The 15,394-nt window shown below is 32.2% G+C and overlaps 2 protein-coding genes across 2 annotated transcripts; both read left to right on the top strand.

Moving 5' to 3' along the window:
- Positions 1-790: 790 nt before the first annotated feature.
- On the top strand, positions 791-6,543 carry LOC108197322 (uncharacterized). Its single transcript, XM_017364905.2, has 7 exons — positions 791-984; positions 1,090-1,184; positions 1,476-1,576; positions 3,852-3,921; positions 5,836-5,863; positions 5,948-6,008; positions 6,180-6,543. The coding sequence occupies exons 1-7, from the start codon at positions 972-974 to the stop codon at positions 6,286-6,288; spliced, it is 477 nt and encodes a 158-aa protein (XP_017220394.1). The 5' UTR covers positions 791-971; the 3' UTR covers positions 6,289-6,543.
- Positions 6,544-8,097: 1,554 nt separating this feature from the next.
- LOC108198920 (transcription factor MYB4-like) lies at positions 8,098-10,353 on the top strand. The gene is made up of 3 exons (XM_017366689.2): positions 8,098-8,403; positions 8,887-9,016; positions 9,573-10,353. Exons 1-3 carry the CDS (start codon positions 8,271-8,273, stop codon positions 9,985-9,987), a joined length of 678 nt encoding a protein of 225 aa, XP_017222178.1. The 5' UTR covers positions 8,098-8,270; the 3' UTR covers positions 9,988-10,353.
- Positions 10,354-15,394: the final 5,041 nt, after the last annotated feature.

Below are 15,394 nucleotides of genomic sequence, written 5' to 3'. Positions count from 1 at the left end.
CAAAGCTCTTATTTTTTAAAAAAAATTATTTTTCAATAATTTTTTCGGATATAAATCTTAGAGAGTTATTTTATATTCGTTATTTAACAAAATAATATAGATTTATTTCCAACAAATTGAAATTTATACAATTTTCTTCAAAAATAAGATTTTATTTCCGGAAAATAAGGTTAGTCCAACAAGCAACGGTCCTATATATACTTGCCAACAAGATATAATACATAAATCATGATACTTTTTAAAAATAAAAGAGAAATATGAGATTTCTAAAAATTTTAAAGAGTGAGAGCTCATTTCAATTTGCAAATTTAAAGTTCTAAGTCTTAATAACAATATCCGCATTATAATTACATTTGAGTAGTTAAAATTTAATTTTTCTGATAATTTCTTTTCGCTTTGAAATTTGAACAATAATAGTTAATATTATTAGCTATCCTGTGAAATTAATAGCTTTTATATCTACTAAATTATAATTATCATAAAGTTATCTAGATAATTAAATTAAAAATTATTTTCAATCAAAAAAAATTCACTTACAAAGAATAATGATTTCTTATAAATTAAGTTAAACCGTTCTTACATTTTTGCAATTTTCATCAACACATTTTTGCAACTAAATATAAAAAAAAAATATTTAGACAAGATATGATCAGAACTCCTTTCCCGACAAAATAAAAATACTATTTTGAGTAGTATTTTATTTCATGTAATTTCAGTAGAATTATAAAAGAATTAGGAATATCTAATTAGGAGGCAATTATTTAATGATTAATTAATTCATTAATCCGATACGCAAAGAATAAGATACGCCCATTATATTCTCTTCGAATCAATTAGGGTTGCCCTAACCCTAGAATTCAATTTACACAACCCAATTTCCCTTCAATTTCATCTTTTTTCACAGTGAACTTTTCAATTCAATCGACTTAACGACTTCGCAACTCAACTCCGGCCCGGAATTGGCACAAACAATGGATTCTCAAGGTAAAAAGTACTCTAATTGTCCCCCCTATTTGTAATTATATTGTTGTCATAACAAAAGTTGAACAAATTGTGTGTAAAAATGTAATCTTTGATGATGGGTGTTAGGGCAAAGAGGGCAAAACAACCCTAAAGCCATGCTTACTTCGATTCTGGGGAAAAGGCAGAAGCTGCAGGAAGAGCTTCGTTCTATCGAAAAACAAGTACGCATGTTTTAATTTATATAGAATGTGTTTGTATATTGTGTTCTGTGATATTTGATGCCAAAATATTATTTCACATTTTGTGGGGAAGATGTAAAAATATTTAATACAAATTTTGTGGTTCGAAATTATATTTGCAGTGCAGAATGGATTGTTAGTTTACTATCATGTAGTATTTGTGTTTGAACCCATTAATGAATGTTTTTCCTTTTAAGTTATGTATTGTTGGTTTCATTGTTTAGAGTCGAATATAAGGGTGAATTTGGAACTTTGTTTGTGGGGTTGCTGTAGGTCTATGAGTTAGAGACAAGCTACTTACAAGAATCAAGCAATTTCGGAAATATCTGGAGGGGTTTTGAAGGTTTTCTTTCGTCTACGAAAAACACCACGAAGTATGAATGTTTCTAGTTTTAGTTTTATTCCCCATCATTAAGGTTTATTTCCTAGTTTATGTTGGATATGCTGTTAAAATATATGTTTTGTTGTTTGCTCTGTTAATGAGCATAGTGTATGTTGATTCCACTGTCAAAGAATGTCTAATTTGCATGTTTGTTAGACTTTATTATAATTCCAGAAATTCACATGTTTTTAAGAAGGCCAGAAAATAGATAAAGAAGAGATGAAAGAGGCTTAAAGTACTTGAAGAAATAGAGAAGCTAATACAGTCCAATGGGCAAGTCAGATGATATATTCATAAGTTATGCGAACTCTGTGTTTCGCATCGAGAAAAAAGGATCAGGCACTCAACAATCGCACTTGATACTGGCAATTCGACACTGACACTTCATCTTTTGTGTTGAAAAAATGCTTGCTAATATTTTCAAATTTTGTGCGTCATATTCACTAGGAATCTCCAGTTGAGTCTGGCTAAAATCAAGTCTTAATCTCATAAATTGGATGGAAGCAAACTAAATGATAGTGAAACTTAATTGAAATCTGAAATCAGTTGTCCCAAACAAAATACTCAAAGCTCTAAAAATTACTGCACAAAAGATTACTGCTAATGTTAATAACCAACTTTAGAATGTTTCAAGAGATAGTAGCATTTACCTAAAAATGTATAGAATTATTTCTTAAATCTAGATAATAACAGTTGATAATGAACTAGTACTTTAATTTTCATTCATTAATATCCCCTATTGGAAAAATCAATGACTAAGAGATCCCTGCTTCACTAACAGGGCTCTATATAAAATAAAATAAAATAAAAAGAACACGCCTGGAATGTTCGAAAACATATGAATAATTTACATATACTGTAATTTACATAGACCTAAGTGTGATCTCCGAGATATAATGTTTTACGAGGTAGTGCATATTCCCTGCGCAGGTTGTAACCCTGTTGTAAATTTTGTTGTGTGGGCAGTTGGGAATTTCTTTAGTCTTTTCCTGTACCGAGTCATGACTAATGGCTTGAAAGCTACTTATTGCAATGCTTAATGTCTAAATTAGTAACTCTGGATTATCATTTATGGTCAACTCAATTAACTAATTTTTTTTCCCCTCTGCCAATGTTGATTAATATAGGCTATTAGGCTCTTTGGGCATATTTTTGAGATTCTATAAAAATCAATAAACACACATCAGTGTGATGTGTAGTTTAGTTACAACTGATAGAATTAGGGGTGTGCATGGTGCGGTTTGATGCGGTTCCGGACATTAACCGTTACCAAACCGATGAATGCGGTTCGGTTCGGTTAATCATCATTAACCTTAACCGCACCAATTAAAACAGCTTTTCGGTTGCGGTTAACCACTAGACGGTTGCGGTTTTTTTTCAGTTTTTCCACTATTATTTGCTACTCTTGTGCATAATGATTTTTTAAAAACAATATAAAATTTTCATGAATATGTACAATATGTTCGGTTACTATTTACTATTGTTTCTATATGAGGATATAGGAAACATTACATACTTTTATCTAAAAAACTTTAATACACAATAAAAACTAAAACATACATATTTTGACAAGAAATTAGATGATGTCAAGTCAATAAAATTACCTAAAATCAACTAATCATGAAATTCAAATAAAAAGTTTTCAAAAAGTACATAAATAATAGAATAGGTTTCATAATAAAATTTGATTAGCAGACTAACGGAAATATTTCTGGTTTGCGGCAAATCACAATAGCCCTAGTTTACGATCAAGAGCTCGTCCGAATATTTGGATGCCCGGTTATTTAAGTGACTCAGCAAGTATGCAAGTATGGAAGAAGAACCTCCATATAAAATTAGATGTGAAGTTTAAAAATGACTAAGGTCCTTATTATTATTAATAATATATATATATATATATATATATATTTAAATACATATATTTCGGTTCGGTTAATTTCGGTGCGGTTTTAGCATAAAACCGAAAATAAAACCGCACCACTAATTTCGGTTTTTTATCTCGGTTATTTTCGGTTTTATTTGCGGTTTGGTTTTTTTCGGTGTGGTTTTTCGGTTTTTTTAGGGGGTTTTTGCGGTTTCGGTTTTCTCTGCTCGCCCCTAGATAGAATCCTTTTTACCGGATTCGTAATGCTCACTTCTTGGCATCCACAACCTATTTATTCATGTTAGTCATATCGTTTCTTTCCAAGCTCTATTTGTTGTTTAAGATAAGACATCCTTGATTGTATTATCTAATGGCATAACTTTTGGATATCATTGTTGCACAGCATGAAGAGATCGAAGAAGTTTCAGCTTGAGGATAGGCTATTCTCACTTTCTTCAGTTACCTCACCTGCGGTATGTCTAAAAATCTGGATCTTGGATTTTCTAATTTATATTTTTAGCTTAATGCTATACTACAAATTTTGTAAACAATTTATACTACTTATTTTGTGATCAATCATACCTGTGAAGTTATTGCCTCTATAGCGGAGTTGATGTGCAAAAAATATCTCAAGTGCACGATCATCGTTTTAACATTTTAAAGTATGTGAAGTTCGTACCGCAAGGACTAGAATTATATTCGTAAATCCTTAATATTTAATTGAATTGAATTAGAAAATTTTAATTTTGAGATGAATTTAATATTTTTTTAGTATTACAAACAATTAAGTTATGTAAATTAATCTAATTACCAAACCTAAATGTAAGTCTATTTAATCAATTACCAAAAAAAATATTAAACAAAAAAAATGAAAATAAAAATGATTAAGCAAAATCAAGTTAACAAAAACAAATAAAAAATGAAAGCGATCATGTAAGGGAATGCAAACAGCGGCGGTGACTAGTAAATAAACAAAGCTTCAGATCATGTGGTTTTGTGTGTGAGCAGCGGTGGAAATGGTTAGGTGCGAGTGGAAGAGAAAAGGACGGGGGAAGGGTCCGGCGCACACACATAATCACTGGAATGAACAGCACATCTCGATTAATAAACTAATTAAATAAAAACAATGTGTAAAAAAAAGGAGAGAATTATAAACAAATTAATTATATATCGGAGCCCCCGTGGAATTTAGCTGCTAAATCACTTTCATGAACCCACCATTATAATGGATCTTTAATGGGGCTTATGGCGTGAATGTAAAAGTAGATCTAAAAGACAAGATCAGAGCGAAAATGAAGATTTTATTAAATTAAAAATGTGTTTACAAGCGAGAGAAATGAGATCTAGAAATTAAAAATATTAATTAACTAATGGCTGTTCTATTCTAAAAACTAAGTGAAAAATACAAAGGGGAGAGGTGGGTATTTGTAGATGAAGATTATAGTTTTGGGTAAGGTGGTCTGGGTCGAAATGAAATTATACAAACTTAGGTGAAAACTAAGGCGTTTCGGATGCCTAGCCATTTTCTGTCACCTAGCCGCTTAGGCAATGCCTTGACAACTATTTTCAATCAATTGGATATCTGTTGGATACCATGATTTTGTTGATGTCAAACTTGCAGCTGTATTGGTTGCAATTTTAATCTTACTGAAGCCCTTTCCTGTGTTTATGGTTGCCAATCTATCATTTAGATTTTAGCAACCTTGTCTGTTAAGATTTACCCTTTCCAACCAGTCCTTGTGTAGAATTCTTAGCAATACAGCTGTACCGCTCAGTCACAGAGCCAGTGGAGGAAATCACGTCTCAGCTATCATGAGTCAGGACTCGTTGGCGACTCATATGATCCTTAGACATCATGTATTACACATTGTACAGTTGTTGACCATAAATTAGCATTATGGCAAACCCATGAACATAATCCGGAATAGCCATCAGTAGGATTAGGTCTATAAGTGAAAGCCAAGCATGTTGCTTCCTCTGAAGACTGAAAGTGATGAAAGTAGAGTATTGATGGTAGACAAGTAAATAATATATTCACATACAAATTTATCTTCTTATTTATAAAAAAATGTGTGCACCACAAAGCCTTGAATGGCAAAGAATAGTTGTTTGATTCAGTAAAGTGTGCAGTCAGATATATGTCGAGAGAGTTTGTCAATTGGAATAACTGTAACAAGTTCTGAATCTAAATGAATATATGTAGTAGATCTGCTCATCAATTATCAACATAATAGTGCTAGTAGAGCTATCTAATGCCAGTGTTCCTGGATTGGGATATCCAGTGATATGTTCATAGAGAATTTCTTCCGCACTAGACTACTAGAGATGCTATGGGTTTTTCGTTAGATCCACATTGTCAAATATTCACTTTATTTTTTTATGTACAGGCAGAAGAGCTAGGAATTGGAAGAGAAGGTGAGGTCTTAGAATGAATATATTATATCTTTCATTTCTCAGTACGTATATAAATGATTTTCATTCCTTTCTCTTTTTCTATAGACGGAAAGTCAGATTTGGGTCAGGGTCGACCGAAGGGTGGAGCCCTAACATCCAATGGACCGTAAGCACACATCTCATCCCTCTGTAGTCCAATTTTTACTTTCACTTTGTCTATATCATGTGTGAATAAATACCAAGGTTTAAAGTCTTAATATTTAGGATCTATGCAACAAGTTAAGGTAACACGATTTTTTAAGATGTGAATTTAGTGTTTTTGGTATCTAAACTGTAGGGGAAAACCAAAAAGGGGAAGAACAGGGCCACGAGATGGAAAAAAATTTAGGATTTCAAGCGATTTGGATCCTGATGATGAAGATGATCCTGATATGGGCATGAGATAGCTGCATAGTTTGCAATCGAAATTCAAACATTGCATGTAACATTGTTGTGCATTAGGAGTGGCAGTAACCTTCAACAAGTCATTGTAACTTATTTCTCATGTTCGAAATTTATATATATTTAGCAGATTCTTATACATGTATGTGTAAACGCTCCCCCCCCCCTAGCTTGATTATACAGCAATGTAATACCTGATGGCGATAACCATCCACATCCATAATGTATTTTTGGAAAAGTGAAACTATATTTGGTGTGAACAGGTGTATTATGACTTACTATGACCGATTTTAGTGTTATTAAATTAGTTTGCAATGCCTAAAATGCAGTAAAGTAAATGAGACGCAAGATGCTTGAAGTCTAGTTCTGCTCTTAGTTCTAATAGTCTATCTCCCGATCAATTATGCTATAAAAAATTGTTAATATCTTTGTGTTATGAAAATTCGTGAGTCTGCCTCTCTCCACTGTTTACTGTTTAGTACTATGTCCGTCCCACCAGGTTTTTTACGTTACTTTTTGATACGCATTTTAAGGCCCTTGTAAAGTATAATTATATTATATATATTTTTAAAATAATTCTTGGAAAAAGTTTGAGATTTAAACTTTTATTCAGATAAATAAAAAAAAAATGTTATAGAACTATACTTTACGAGAGCCTCAAAATGCGTGTAACCAGTGTACGTAAATTTCCTGGAAGGACTGAGGGAGGACTTACTAAAGAGCTGTATCCTCTGCTCATTTTGTGAAGAGTGCAAGTACTAAGAAAAGAGTGTGTGCGGAGACATGAGAGGGCAAGCATCTCCGTCTTATTTGGCCTTGCACGAAAATAAGAACAACCAATATTCACGTGTAATTGACCATCTTTTTTTTTTGTTTACTCAATATTTTTCACACCCAAATTGAATGAGACTTGAAATTCCGGGGTTCCTTTTTTCGCATATATTTGAAACCTATTTTTTCTGATTAGTGAAGTTTTTTAAAGTCTGTCGATCGTCACTTTAAACGAGACAAACATGCTCATAATCCATCAAGTAACCACTGATATGAAACAGCGGAAAAAGTGATTGTGTTTTTGAGGTTTTCTAACAGCGTGTTCCAAACATGTAAATCTCTTACTTAAACAGAGTCGGCATATCACGTCCAACTTTAGCTGAAGTATACTTTTTGAAAATCTGAAAAATATTATTGAAAATGAAGTGTGTATGTTTCTTAATAATATATATATATATTATTTTTTTAATTATATAATATATATATTTCAATGAAAAAGTCAAAACAAATATTTAATTTGAAATGGAGGAACAACCAAGAGAATATGAAGTAAAATTGGTAATTCTTTAAAATCGAATTCTTTAAAACAAGTTCAATATTCGCTATGTCTTGTTCTTTTATTATATTATATAATATAAATAAAAACTTACCATTTCAGTGGTGTTATATTTTTTGTGTGTTAAATTAAAATAATATTATAACTTATTCTAATTATAAAATAAAAACAGATAAAATTACTAAAACTTAAAAATAGTGGGATACGTCTTCGTAATATTAAACATTTTTCCCAAACGAAACATCAACCATAAAATAAAAAAATCATCTCAAACTTGATTCCGAATATCTCTTATTTACCAAAGCGCTAAAGGACAATTGATTAGGACTCTAGTGTTCAGCACTCTTAAAATTCTACTGACCAATAAAAACTCAATCTCTGTTAAAACCTAAGTACTTGAAGCTGTCTTATAAAATAGTATTTTCTTATAAAAACAAGCTAAGAAATGCATATATATTCTCTTTCCTGGAAATTTCACTCAAGACTAGTAGAAACTTAATTATATATATGCGAAGTGCATAAATAATTCATCCTCTGTGACCCAAGTGTGTCTCTCCCTATCTGTCGTCAATGACAGGATTATAAGAAGGGAGAGCTTGTGTAAATTACAAAGACTGACTGTCACAATTGATCAAGATCAGTATTTGTATAGTAGCAGAGATGGTGAGAGCTCCTTGCTGCGATAAGATGGGACTTAAGAAAGGTCCATGGACTCCGGAAGAAGATCAACTTCTCGTTTCTCACGTCCAACAAAATGGCCATGCAAATTGGAGGGCTCTTCCAAAACAAGCAGGTAATTGTGTAATTGTGTTCCAATAGCTATTCTTTTTTTTAAAAAAAAATAATTAATGTTCGTAGAACTTTGATCTACGGATACAGAAGTTTAAGTTTAGTGTTTGTGTAAAATGTCCTGCTATGAAGGCTAATCTGTTGAAGACAGTAGCATGCATAAATTTCACAATCAAACCTCTATCACAAATATTTTTTTTATATCAGAACTCAAAATATACAAATACCAAAAAATATTACCAAACAACTATATGATTGCTACAAAACATTTCTTTTATCACCTTTTTCTACACCACGACAGTTTTTAACAGTACTCTCAAACAGACCCTTAATCTCGCGAAAACCAACTTTTGCTTGAAGACATGCAAATTTGATATCAAATTACATATCTGATAATTGTGTTCAATGATCTATATAATTATATATAATTATGTGATATGGATTGAATGTTGATCTATTGATCTGTTCCATGCATTTCTATTTTCAGGTCTTCTGAGATGTGGGAAGAGCTGCAGACTCCGATGGATAAACTACTTGAGACCTGATATCAAGAGAGGAAATTTCAGCAAAGAAGAAGAGGAGACCATCATTAAGCTACACGAATTGCTCGGCAACAGGTGAGTCTTAGGACAAATACTAGTATTATTATGTTCACTTTGCAGAATTTAATAAATAGAAAACATGAAATTTCACACATGATTTGTTTTGCGGAATAAATAAATACAAAATGCAGACCCTCTCAGACTCTATATTATACTAACACAACGAGACAAACACATCATGCATGGAAAACTTCGTTATAACTTTAACTTATACAGACCATAAATTTGAAAAGTGTAATCGCTTGAAGCTAAAACTGACAAGTTCTTGGGATTCTGTTTCACTGCATATGGGAACCAAAAAATAGGCAATATATATAATGTGGGCACATAGAATAATTAGAGCTTATGATAAGATTCGATATCTGAATCATACTTCTTGATTTGTTATATTCCAATTGTAAAATTATTGCTATGTAGAATACTCCTGTGAAAAAATTTCCATATCTACTTAAGCTAGTGTGCCATGATTATCTATAGGATTTGCTTAACCTTTTCTATTGTCCACTACTAAATAGACCACTATAGCATGCACTTGCACATTATGAATCCATGGTTTTGGACTGATTTTCAGATGGTCCGCCATGGCGGCTAAATTACCTGGAAGAACCGACAATGAAATTAAAAATGTTTGGCATACTCGCATAAAGAAAAGGCTCAAAAACTATCAATCCACTAGAGGGTCCAAGAGACAGAAAATCAAGGAATTCGAACCTCAGTCCCAAAATGAGATTGTCAGATTTGGGTGCGGATCGATTTCACAGCAGAGTTCTAGTGAACTCTCATCTGTCACATACTCAAAGGCCATGCTGACTCAAGATATTGTTAAGCATGAAAATTTAAATTCGTCGAAGATTCCTGATCATGATTTAAGAATGTGGTTCGAACCGGATCAGGAATCAAAAGATGTGGAAAGGAATGATGGCAAGGACTTTTGGTATAATCTTCTTATAAAAGCTGAGGACTTGCAGGATTTACCAGAATTCTAAGGGATATTTTGCTGGAGATTATTGAATTGATGCATGCTTAGTGATGTTATCTGATTTGGGTTTGAATAAATTCCATGGCTGGTGAAGTCTTCATCTTTTGGCTAGGGATTCAACATCAGAAAAGCTAGTCAATTGCTTGGCCTGGTTTCTATACTGTCAAAACATTGCACTCTTTAATTAGTCAATGTACATGGTACATAGAATAAACATATGTGTGTCTCTACAAATTTGCGTGGAATGTAAAGGTAAGATGCAAATCCCACTTTAAATTAGTCTTTTTTACAATATTTACTATTATAAATTTACTGCGACATAAATACCATCTTGCACGGGGATGGTCAAATTGTTACATAATCAGCAGTATATACAGGAAGAGAGGAAGAAGTATAGAAGGATTTATATGGGAAAATCTGATTTTTGATATAAATTTCAGGTGGGTTTACTTTTCCCGTCTGAGAGATTTTGTATTGTAGAAGAAAAGAAAGATAAACAGACTTACTTTTTAGCAAGGTTGTAAAAATCGGAAATCGGTCTAACTTGGTTTGGTTCCGGAAAAATGAGTACTCGGAACTCGGGAGAGTACTCGGAATGAGTTATCGGATAACTAATCGGGTATTTTTTTAATGAATTTTTTCTCTCATATATAGTTATATACTGATTAATTATATAACTATCTAATAATATTAATATTTTAATAACACACTTGAAATAATGAAGTTCAAATAAAAGTTACATGTTTGATAGTTTTTGACATAATAATCATTCACAAGTTTTAATTATAAAACACATATATTTTTTAAGTAATGTCAATACTTTAAAAAAAAAAGCCAAAACATATATAAATTTACATTTAGTGTCTTTTGAAATAATTTTCAAATAAAACAATAAAAAAATGATAAGTCAAACTCGGATTTGACCTCGAGTACTCGGAGTCAAACTGAGTTCTGACCGATTTTTTAATAAATCGGTTTTGAACTCGATTACTCGGAACTCGGATCGGACAAGGGGTTAAAAACGAGTACTCGGAATGAGTACTCGGCCGACTCGGCGATTTTTAGAACACTGCTTTTTAGAATATTTCCTAGTTGTTAATAAGCACACTTTTGTGGCTCTATCTTCTTGCCAGTGTTGCTTTTTTACCGGTGTTGTAAAAAGCGGAAATCGAACTTAATCAGTGAAGTTACGGAATAGGGATTAACCGGTGATTAATTGAATTAATCTGGGATTAATCGAATTAATCGGAGATTTAATCAGTTCGGCGAGCTACGGAACAGGATTAATCAGTGATTAATCGTGATTAATCACCGACTTTTAGAACAGAGCTTCTTACTTGAATGGATACTTATAATATATAATAATTGGTTATATATCCGCAGTTTATAATGTTTTCTAGATAGAAAATGAATCAACTTTCGATGCCCAGTAAAAGTTGTACCTTTTCGATTTTTATTTTTATTTTTTTTTAACGTGGGAACCCGCAGCCGCTACCCTTCGGGTGCGCACTGGGTAAACCCACGAGCTCACGCAATAGCCTTAGCAAACTACGTGAACCAAGGTAAACCGCACAATAGCCTTAGCAAACTACGTGAACCAAGGTAAACCGCACAATAGCCTTAGCAAACTACGTGAACCAAGGTAAACCGCACCTAAGCGCGACAGGCTCTGATCCAGGAGGCATAATCACAAATTCTGCTCCCTTCGGGAGTCGAACCTGTGACCAAGAGGATACATGTCCTCTCTTTAACCAGCTGAACCAACCCTTGCGGGCCCTTTTCGATTCTTTACTTGTGCATTTTAGAAATATTTATCTTATTGACAAGTTGGTTTGTTAAATACACTCATGTTATGCAGCTGGAAATGTCAGATTTGAAGTTCTTTCTAAAAACTTCTTTCTCTTTTTATTATGAACTCAAGAATACGTCGAAAAAGAATTTTCACTTTCTCTTTTTATTTCTTCTCTCAAGTTCTCTTGTTTTGTTTTAACCAAAAATTATTAAACATAGATGGTTGGGTAGTAGCGTTTAAATCGTGTTGTCTCGAGGTCACGAGTCCAATTTCCGGACGCTCCGAGAATAAGTGGCTATTATGCTCAAGGGTTTGAGTGTGCAAAAGGAGTACGAGTGTGCAAGTATGTGCAATCACATTAGTCGAGTACGCGCAAGCTGACCTGGAAATCAGTTTAACATAAAAAAAATATCTCCTTAGTTATGTTGTGATGGATGATTGCTGCTACTTGATGCGAAAAAAATAAAAATATGTCATATATTATTTCAAAAAGTTCTAATATAAATTTTAAAGTTTATAGCGTAGCTATTTTAAAAGTGAAACGAAAATCAAATGAAATATCATCATGTCACATGAGTAAAAGAGTTTAAGAGCATCAGCAACGGAGGAGCCCATTTCCTCTTCTCTTGGACCCAGCTAATTAAAAACTGGACTTGAGCCAAAGTGCTCCAACGCACAAGCGATATAAAATAATTTACCTACCTATTTTATAGTGTATAATAATCTTCCATCTTGCTGACTTGCGTCAACCAAATAGAAAACAGGAATAGAAATAATATAAATAACAAAGTGGGCTGAGCCCGGGGAAGTGGGACTGGCCACTTTTTATAAGTTGGTGCAACGCTAGATTAAAGAAAGTGTCTGGCCGTTTCTAAAATCTCGTGGATCAAGGCAATAAACGACCCCGTGTTGCAGATGCTCTAAGGTTCTCCAGCTGCTGGAGCCGGCCTCTGGCCTCGACTAGTAGCTAGGAGCCAAGGACTGAGGAGTAGGGCTGAGCAAAAAACCGAAAAAAACCAAAATCGATAAAAACCGGTAAAAACCGAGCCGAAAAAATCGATTCGAAACCGAAATCGAAAAATAAAAAACCGAACCAATGTTATTGGTTCGGTTCCGGTTATTGGTTAAAACCGAACCGATTATTTAATAAATAAATAATATATATTTTAAATTTAAAAACAACTTTAAAGAAACAAATATATTATATTTTATGAGTTGGGCTAATGTTAATTTCTTCTGTATGCTTTGGGTTCCAGGCTTCCTACTGAATCATCTACTTGCCTTTCAAACCTCCGATAACCATTTTTTCACCAAATTCTTCATGTTCTTTTTCTGTCCTGCTTTAGCTGCTGCAAAATCATTTCATGCACTGCCTCTTTGGTATTACTAGCTTAAGTGTTATGAAACTTCCTGAATAAGATAATGTAACTAGAAACTGCAGGTAATTTTTGAAGGTTGTAAATCTTCCTTAAAATTTCTAATTTATTACTTTGAAAGTCATAAGCTTGTAGTATAAATTTTGATTTCAAAGCTCAAACATAGGAATATCAGAATCTGGTAAGCATTCACATTAGGCTCGTCCATCTTTTCTTTAAGCCTGATAATCATGTCAGCAACTTTGGTTTAGTAGATTAGTTTGAGGCTCTGATTTCACAGATTACATGCGCCATTGTCTCTCGTTTGTATATTATTTTTCATTTTTATATTAGTCGGTTTTATAACCGAAACCGAGCCAATTAGATATAACAACCAGGTTTTTATTATTTAATTAGTTATTAATATTATAAAATAATATTAAAACAATCTTTGGTTTATATTCTAAATATTATTGTGGATATGCATAATCGACTAATTAGTTGGTTAAGGATTAGGATAAAACTGTAACTAAACTTTAGATGAGGCATAATATTTTGAATATTTTGATGCTAATCTTTAAAGCATACTTATCTTTATTTACTATAAATTTCGAGAACACATCTAAGTCATCCACAACAGAGTTAAATATAATTATTCTACTGGTGGCAAGCGTGAGAGAGTATGCATGCGGTAGTAAAACACAGTACATGATTGGATAGATTTTGGTGCAATATACAAGGTGTAGCATATTATTAAGGAAGGTGCGACGAGAAAGTTACATACTGGTAATTCTTGGTAAATGGTGGAGGTTTGATTCAAATCTTCATACCCAAATATATTTGTTACACTTATAAAAAATTATATTAATTGTGTTGAATTTATTTCAGGTTCATAATTAGTATACTAATTATACGCTGTGCTGCATTCATCATTTTGAGAGCATTCTATTTCGGTAAGCAAAATACCTCTTGTATATCTAATTACCAATTAATTTATTCATTTAGTTTTGTATTTTTTTTACATCAAAATACATTTGTACATATTCTTCCTTTATTTGGGTTTTATATTAATTAATTAATTTATTTATATAATTGAAATCTGGGTACATATATTTATGATATTTTAATATGGTGATTATTAATGTGAATTTCCTACTGTTGGTTATTTTCTTAAAGGTTTATATGTGGGGTTACATGTATTGTTTTTTTTAAATACTCTGGCAATATCCTATTTTATTGGAACTGTAACTTTGTTACGTTTGGTACTTGTTGATAATTCAGTGTGGTTATAAGCCTAAGGTGTCCAGACTCATGTGCCGAACCCTATTACGTAGATACGGGAGTTTGGGCAGTGTACTAGTGTTTGGAGGATTGATTGTTTATAAAGTAGAGTTTGCCTTATTATATATTGGTAAATTAGATTTTGATAATGTGTTTTGCTAGTTATTTTAATTAAAAATAATTGAGAGTCTGATTTCAAAATCACTGCATCCTTTTATTGTGTTTTAAAATAGAGAGTTACTGTATTTATTATTTTTATTTGTAATAATTATGACTTTAATCCTCACCAAATTTCTTGTTTCATAACCATGTTCTCGAGCTTGTGTTCCGTTACTAAAACTAGTACCATTCTTTAAAACAATAATATTTCTTATGTTTATTATTAAAGTGTGAGATTATTTTATTTTTATTAAATTAAAGGTAAGTAAGTATAAGCATATGTGTATATGTGCATGCATCTGAACTTCAAGATGATTGTGTGTAGTTTATTCTCTTGCTATATTATATATTATATATAGATTTAATAACAATATTATCGAGTACTAAATATGCTTATATGTTATTATTATTATTATACGTTGTTGTTGTTATTATTATTTGTAGTTGTACCCTTCCGGCTGACGTTACTAGTTAATGCAGTAATAAGTGTTGGTTAAATTGAAGTAGTTTGATGGCTTATAAAGTCTGGTGATAGAACCAGGTGCCACGCTGTGCTGCTTGAGTGCCTAAACGATGATTATGCTTTTTATTTGTTTATAATATTATTTATAACTAGTTGTAGTAACCAGGTTCTAGTATTGGCTTCATGGTTATTGTTTTACTTAATTCTTTATGCAATATGTCGCTCCTGGAATAATAGTTGGAAGACACCTAAATTATTTTGGTTAGTTGTATTTTACGTGATATATATATACTATTTATAGTGACAAGATTGAACTTGGAAATGCATAAAACTGATATGTTTGAATTAATTTAAATTGATTATA

The sequence above is a fragment of the Daucus carota genome, chromosome 8 (genome assembly GCF_001625215.2).
Source record: "Daucus carota subsp. sativus chromosome 8, DH1 v3.0, whole genome shotgun sequence".
NCBI lineage: Eukaryota > Viridiplantae > Streptophyta > Magnoliopsida > Apiales > Apiaceae > Daucus > Daucus carota.
This window is presented reverse-complemented; position numbering and strand designations above follow the sequence as displayed.